This window comes from Uranotaenia lowii, chromosome 3 (assembly GCF_029784155.1).
Source record: "Uranotaenia lowii strain MFRU-FL chromosome 3, ASM2978415v1, whole genome shotgun sequence".
Taxonomy (NCBI): Eukaryota; Metazoa; Arthropoda; class Insecta; order Diptera; family Culicidae; genus Uranotaenia; species Uranotaenia lowii.
This window is the reverse complement of record NC_073693.1, coordinates 72,239,900-72,247,938: the sequence shown is the minus strand read 5'-3', so window position 1 is coordinate 72,247,938 and position 8,039 is coordinate 72,239,900. Positions and strand designations below refer to the sequence as shown.

The window sequence follows — 8,039 nt, the reverse complement described above, 5'->3', positions numbered from 1 at the left end:
ATTTGGAGTGAATTTACCTACCTCCATCTAGTGAACCTGTATATAAGAGAAGTGACATCTGAAACACAAAATTCCAATCGAGCAAAATAACTGTCAAAATCGATTCCAATCGATCCGAGCATTTTGTCGCAGAGCTTTTACCTTTCTTATTGAAAACTCAACCAAGGAAGGTATTGCGATTGTTGTTATAGTTCAAACAGATAAGTTTTTAGCTGGTCATATGAATTTATGATTAGGTGCAATTTTTTTTAATGCTTTGGTGAATCATGTTTCTAGTTAGAAAGCTAACTGATTATTAACGAAATTCAAGTCATTCATACCGTTTATCGCGATCCTTCGGTCATCGAGTTCAATGTTATTTTGTTGGATTGAAGGAGCGTTCACTTTAGAGCTTGAACATTGAGCCAGAAAACAGTGCTGGGAATTTTTTGTCCAAGATTTCGGCGATGTTGCCACATATTTCATTTTAAGAGGGATCAGATGTCGCTTCTCTTATATGAAGGTTCACTACCTCCATCCAACTTGGAAGCAGAGGAAAGATTCCGATGTTCATTGAAGTGAATAATACGGATTTTTAACAATTTTAAAGATAAATTTCGATTTATTTGCGGGCACGATTTTCGTTTTAAAATCTATTAAATAAAAATTTTGTTAAACTATTTTAGCGTGTTATCTATCCCTTCAGAAATACCTTCCTCTTTGAACGTTTTCGTTCGAATACACCCCTGCTTTGGAATAACAACAATGAACTGCGGATGCCAGACATTCTTATTTCCTATTTCAAATCAAATATGTACACAAAATTAAATTTTGAAAATCTTACTTATTTCAAACATTTCCCTATTTAAATTGAGATCTTAAAACAAAACAATAAAAGTCAACGGGGTTTGAAGATTACTTACTGTTATTTTAAAGAAATTTTGAAAGTCATTGTTTCCTTCCCTTCCCCTGCCTTTTAATTGAACTGGTGGTGAATTTGAATCTTATTGCTTCTGATTTTAACTTTATCGACCATCCGGCATCCCTGCTGTTCACTGACAGATTTTCTTGCGTTTTCGGTCGTCGTCTCGTCATTCGTTCGTCGCCTTTTTCGTCAGCCAGCCAGCAAGAGAAAATTATTGAAAACGAATCATTAATGCAAAAAGTTTCAACATTCCGAGAGTTCAGATCCGCGTACGGAGCTCGCAGAAAAGAACGGAAAAATACTCGCTCCAGTCGGTGCTGCGCTTAGCTATTCTGTTGGAAATTTAGTGCTGATAATAATTCATGTGCCTAATTTTCTACCCGCGACATGATGTGCAGTGATTACTAGTGGAAGAAAAAATAATGGTGAAACGAAATTGCAAGTGGTATTTTTCATGAGACAGGGCGTTATAAGTCTGTATGGAAAGATTGAAATCAATTATTCTGTGTACCTACTAGTTGGGAATCGATTTTGTCTGACTGCTACTCGGATCGAAAATGAAAGTATCGTATTAGTTATTCCAAAAAGTAACTAACGTCCTTGGAAGTAATTTTAGTCATAGTCAAAAATACTCGCAGGAAATCGTGTTTGGGAAGCCTTATTGGGGGGATATGGATTGAGCGAAATTCTCGTTCCAATAGGTTTGAGATTAGTGTTTGACCACAAGGACAAAACACAGCAACAGTTTTCCTAGTTCGCTGGAAGACAGCCAGAAATCGGTCTGCCAAACGATGTCCATAACGGGCAACTATGACCCGTACCATCAGGGGAACAATGGAACCGGATATCATCGGAACAGCACCGGAAGCAATGGTCCGGATCGGCCTGACCGATGTGCCTGCTGTGTCCGGACCATGAAATGGTTCCCGGTTCTCTTCATCGTGGCGGTCATCGGATGGTCCTACTACGCCTTTGTGGTGCAACTTTCGTTTTGTAAGTACCGAAACCCACCCACACACCCGCTTTATTACTATTTCACAGGTGCTGCCTATGCGTTACAATTTATACTTTTTCTCGTTAGTTATGCACCGGTAACCTTCGATCGTTCGGCTGGACAAAAAAAAACAGATCCATTCCATTACACAAATTGAAAAGAAAGAAACCTCCTAAGCCAAAGCACCTAGCCATCAACTTGGTAATGAGTTAGATTCATAAATCAGAGCTTCGAGGTAACCGCAAATCCGGGCTGACTCACAACACACTTTACAAGAAGCGTTAACGAACCTTTTTTTATCACTCAAAAGTTGCAAACATCGATAAGACGTCGCTGTTATCTGCCCGGCCGGTGATGGTTAAATATTTCATGTGAAACTTATTTGTAATGATAAGGGAAAAAAACTAACCGGACGAACAATTTACGCAAGGTTCTCGCAAAAATGGTCGGTCAATTACTTTTATCATAAATCTGTAAGAGTTAAGTTAAAGTTTTTTCTATAAAAATATTTTTTGAGGAAACTAAATTGATTATTTATTCGAGTCATTTATTTTATGTTTTATCATTTTGGGTCTTCTATTCACGACAAAAAATGGCTGGTTCCATTGATATAGTTACTATATATAGCTTCAGTCCGAATTGTAGTGAAAATATTATATAAATTTTGAACGATACTTTCGGTCTTAATGCGTAGTCATCTAGATCATGTTTGGTTTGATAAAGCAACAAGTGTATTCCCTACGGACGAAGTTCCTTAGACTTCATTTTAGATCGCTTCGAAAACAGTAGACGAGCTTGTTATCCTTCGCAACAGCATTCGCAGGGCACGTAACACTCGCAATCCGCTTATAGCTGCCTTCCTTATAAGGTACAAGTTGTATTTGGGCAACGATAGTTGGCGATAGGAATGTTTGGTTGGATATTTTATAATAATAATAATTATGTATGACTCTTAACTTTTAACATAAATGTGATTCAGGTCAGATTCCGATTAGTACATATTTCATTTTACAATTGATGGAGTATTAACTTACCTATAACTTATGTGGCAATCAGTAAAATGTATGTTCAAAAGCTAATGGCTACGAGACAGTTTTCTTTGGAAATTTAGTAGTATTTCAGCAAAATATTCTAACTTCGGAAAGCATTTTTTCAAATGTAGTTTTAAAAATATGCTTAAAATATAACTAGTAACAACTTGTAATGCATGCATGCATGCTTGAAGTTCAAAACTCGAGCAAAACTGGTGGACTTCGGAATGGATAAACGAAACAATAACAGCAGGGCAAAACTCGTGGAGAACTAGATTGCCTGTGCTCATAAACGAAAACACTATTAGACAAATTTGCCCCCGTGCCAGTAGAGAAAACGAAAACGCTGATTCAAATAGAGACTTGGTAGGCTGTGCTCGAAAGTGACGGTAGTTTTTGTTTTTGCGCAAGAAAATTTCATTTTTCACAAAAAAAAATAGGACCTTGAAAATTAATTCGAGAACGGGTCCCGAAAAATTTCCACAAAAAGTGGCCTCAAGTAAAACACCGAATCTACTTTCCGCAGAATCCTGGATGCAGCTCGTAGCACTAATGATTGAAAAAAAAATTAGCCTTAGAAGTCCTCAATCTTATTTGAAATATTGGTGAGTCCGTTTACCACGGGTGATTTTTTGAAAGTATTGTACTGTTTTTTCCATTTTAAAAAAAACATTAAAACCAGGTTCGTTACTTTTGAGTTGAAAGCAATAGCTGGATCTGGTTTTGATCTTCAGCTTGGTTGAGAGCTTAATGTAGACTGAGAAAATTTTCACGGTGACTAGTAACCAGCATTCTTCGATTGCCGATCATTCCAACACCCGCCTTGAATCGGTCAATCCCAGGAGGGGCCGCAGGTTGCAGAAACGTCCAGATTCCAGAACTTTGGTGAACGCATCCGCAAGTTGGTTTGCTGTTTCTATTGCTACGATCTGCAGCCTTCTGTGTGCCACATGATCTCGTAGGAAATAGTATTTCACATCAATATGCTTCACACGCTTGTTTTCGGTGTTTGTGGCCTTCGCAATGCAGCCACGATTGTCTTCAAAAATCTTGAACGGTTTTCCAGAGGGAACTTGCTGCAGATCTTCAAGAATTTCTTGTAGTCACAGTCTTTCGAAAACAGCTACGCTCAAGGCTGCATACTCAGCCTCACAAGATGACAATGCAACGGTTTGTTGCTTCCTACTGGCCCAGAACTCCGTGTTGCGGAATACCTTGAAGACATAACCGCTGACGGATTTCCTATCTTCAGTATCCGACGCCCAATCTGCAACAGTGTACCCGACCGGTGCTTCAGCCTTTTCGTCTCGTTTGAACTGAAGCTTGAGGTTCTTCGCGCCTTTCAAATATCGAACCCCTCTTTTCAGCGCTTGCCAGTGTGCTTCGCGGAATCGTCCCAAGTATGCAACGGCGAATGAAATATCGGGACGGACGCATAGCATTCTGTACATGAGGCTGCCAAGTAGCTCACGATACGGATGGCAGACCTGGTGTCTTTACGTGGTTGCCATCTTTCATGCCGAATTTTTCTAACACACGATCCACAGCGATTTCTTCACTCAGAGACATCGAACCAGCAGTACAATCATATCGGATCTTGATTCCGATAAAGTGGTTTACTCCCCGAAGGTCCGTCATCTGAAGGTTTTTAAAAAGGGATAGCTTGATCTGCTGCATCACCTCTAGACGATCGCCCACGATGAGCAGGTCGTCAACGTAGATGACGATATACACACGCCCTCGATTGTCTATTCGAGTACTATATTCGTATTTTTGTAAATATTTTTTAAATTTCATCTGACTGTGGTGTCTCAATCAGGGTTGCTAGCGAACCGGGAAACCCGGGAAAAACTTTGGAATTTCATCACGTCATCGGGAAACCTGGAAAATACCGGGAATTTCGGCACCTCACCGGGAAAATTGACATATTTGATATTTTCTCATAAATGCTTATTTTCGTTCATTAGTAAACAAACGAAGTTTGAATCGCTTTTTTAGCTAATTTCGGAGAAATATGAGTTATCCTATTTTTTCGCTCTCCGCAAGCAAATAATTTGGCAGCGTGAGACGTTTTTAAGCAGAGTTACACCTCTTTTTCACCAGAAAAAAATATTGGTTTTCCAATGTTGTTGTTGCTGTTGTTGTGTATTTCGTTTGAATAAGCCTGAGGAACGAAGCATTACATAGCAAGTGTTTAGTTTTAAATCCATTCTACGTTAATCTGTTGAATGAAGTTTACGAAATCTAAGGTCTTAACCTTGATAAAAAAATAATATTTTACACTCAAACAAATAAAGCTCAGCCCTGTCTGATACTCGATTTCTATATTTTCACGAATCTTTAGTTCAAATGACTATTACTAAAGTTATTCATTGTTTTGTATAAAAAAAAAAACATTTATTTAAAAAACATATTTTAAAATTAACTGCATTTAGAAAATAACTAAATATTTTCCTGCAATCTGATAATTTTAAGTTTTGTACGACAACTCTCTATACATGTATTGTTAATATATTTCTATACAAGTTATAGAGTAAGGTGGGATAAAAGTACGAGTAAAATCGCGAATGCCCATAAAGATGGTAAAACGACTATAATCGAAACAAAAAAAAAGTACGAGTAGGGTAAAAGCACTGACCACACTGACATGACACTTAGAACAAAAATACAACCATTTTCTGTCTAATTTTTTGTTGTCAGATTTTGCAGGTTCGCAATACCGACGGCAGGTGGCGAACCTGAAAAATTTGACAAAAAATACCCTGTAGGAAAAGTGGTCCTGTTTAGCCCGATTTTATCGTAGAAATTGCGTGTTTTATTTTTAAAGTTGGGTGGCATTTCCTAACTGGGATAGCATTTCTTCAAACCGATCGATGCGCACTCTGGGATCGACATTGCGTACTGTTGGAAAAATTATCCAGAAAACGAAATCGAGTGTCCAGTCAGTATGGTCAGTGGTAAAAGTACGTTTAATGATTGTCACAAACTGGGAACAGCAAAATTCCAAACTCTGGCGTGGATTGATAATGATTTGGACTGCCTACAACCAGACATAAAATAAGGGAAAGTTGCTTTTTATGAATCACAAAAAATCTTATAGGGGCAAAAGTACAAACTGCAAATGGGGCAAAAGTACAAATGATATTCAGAATCCAAAGTTTTAACTTTTTTTTAAAATGCACTGGAAACATCAGCACATATTTTTGAATGTACAACAACATGCTCGCGCGAAAAATTGCTCAAATACGATAAGAGTTGGACTTCGTAAACCAGACGAATATAAACAATTAGTGGAGAACTCCGAATTAGCTGAGGTTGTTTTTCTATGTAAAGGATTTGTATCAGAAATGAACACAAAAGCTGCTGCTGTAGGCAAATTGGTATAAAATAGTTTTCCTCTTGACTTCATGCAGAAATGTGGAATTTTGAATGATTGTACGTTTACCCCACATCATTCGAACTTTTGCCCGAGACAGCAGTTAGGCATTTTGACTACTGCTATCATATGCGCCGATTGATTATCTTCGTAATTTTTTAGAAGAGAGATAAAAGTCTAAGGAATCAAATGTTGCTCTTGGTTTTTTTGGAAAAAAACAACTGAAAAATTGTCTAAAAATCGGATAGCACTTAGGTCGTACTTTTACCCCACCATACTCGACCTTTTTTTCTAGAACTCTTTGAAAATTCTAGAAAATACATATATATATTGGCTTAAAAATACTACATTATAGTTTCAAGATCAATTTAACCGAACTTATTTATGCAAAATTGTTTAAATTGTGGAGTTCGTTAGATTTGTTAAAAAAAAATCATGAAAACCTGTCAATTTGGTACGAAAAGACTACGTGTTAGAAGACGCCGAAGTGTTTGTCATGATTTCTAACCGTTTAACAAGTTTTGGGATACAATTAGTAGAAATTTGAAGCCCTTTATATTGAGTTTTTTTTATGTACCATGATTTTATTTCAAAAACGAGTATAATAAATATCGGGAAAATCAGCATTTATAACCGGGAGAAAACCTGGGAAAAACCGGGAAAAACTTTGGAACCCTGCTTAATGAATAATAAAAAAAAACAAAAAAACTTAAAAATATTATGAAGATTTGGGACGGCCAGTGAAATGCTTTGAATATTTAACAAAAAGTTTATTACGAAGGAAAATTGTTCTTTAATGTTCAGGAGTTTGTATCTGACTAGTGAAAATTTCCAAAATTGGCTGATCCGCCAATCCAATAGATCTCCGAAGGATTTCAAACCGGCCAACTTCCAGGGACTTCGTGAGAATATCAGCCAATTGTTCATTACTCTTTATCGGGTTCGATTTTCATCACACTAGAAGCAACTCGATCATTCCAATGCACTCATGGTTGTCTTCAAAAATGGTCACAGGTGATCCGTTCCGTATTCCCAGGTCTTACAAAATACCGATCAGCCATATCGCTTCCATCGCCGCCGCTGCCATCCACATATTCAGCTTCACTGGACGACATACCTACCGTTGTTTGTTTCTTGCTGCACCATGATATTGTTTGCTTGTTGACGGAGTACCTCAGAAAGATGTCTTCAAATATCGAACAGCTCGCATCCCAATGAAGCTCACCAGGATTCTGCTGAAAACGTCCTAGATAGCCAATCGTAAAACATACATCAAGACGGGTACACATCATATGGTACATTATGGTTCCTAAAAGTTCTCGGTACGGTTCGCTTGTTGTTTCAGCTTAATTTTTCTCCAACTGCAACGCCTTTTCCATCGGAGTCTTGCAAGGGTTGCATTCAGCCAAGCCAAATTTACGAAGAAGTTTTTCGATACTAGCAGTTTTCGACAACTTCATCTCACCACGCTTCATGTCATAATCGATCTTGACGCCAAGAAATTTTCGCACTTGCCCACAATCCGTCATTTGGAACTCATTTGATAACTGTTGCTTCATATTCAAAACAGTTTCCAAGTTCCTTCCAAGTTCCACAATCGATCATCGACGTACAGGACCAGAAATATTTCGTCTCTCCCCCTCTCGTCGATTCGTGAATAGAGCCAACAGTCGTGTTGAGACCGTTGAAACCCTACCTTTAATAAAGTCTCATTCAGGCTCTCGTTCCAGCACC

At 38.0% G+C, this 8,039-nt stretch overlaps 1 protein-coding gene across 2 annotated transcripts in view; it reads left to right on the top strand.

Annotated features, from left to right (window-relative positions):
- The first annotated feature begins 1,064 nt into the window (after window positions 1-1,064).
- The window catches only part of LOC129755716 (palmitoyltransferase ZDHHC15), a 43,666-nt gene continuing 36,691 nt past the window's right edge, over window positions 1,065-8,039 (top strand). For both annotated transcript variants that reach the window (XM_055752334.1, XM_055752335.1), the window contains exon 1: window positions 1,065-1,897. In XM_055752334.1, the coding sequence (XP_055608309.1) occupies window positions 1,696-1,897 (202 nt within the window). In that variant the 5' untranslated portion in view covers window positions 1,065-1,695. The remainder of the gene's footprint in view (window positions 1,898-8,039) is intronic.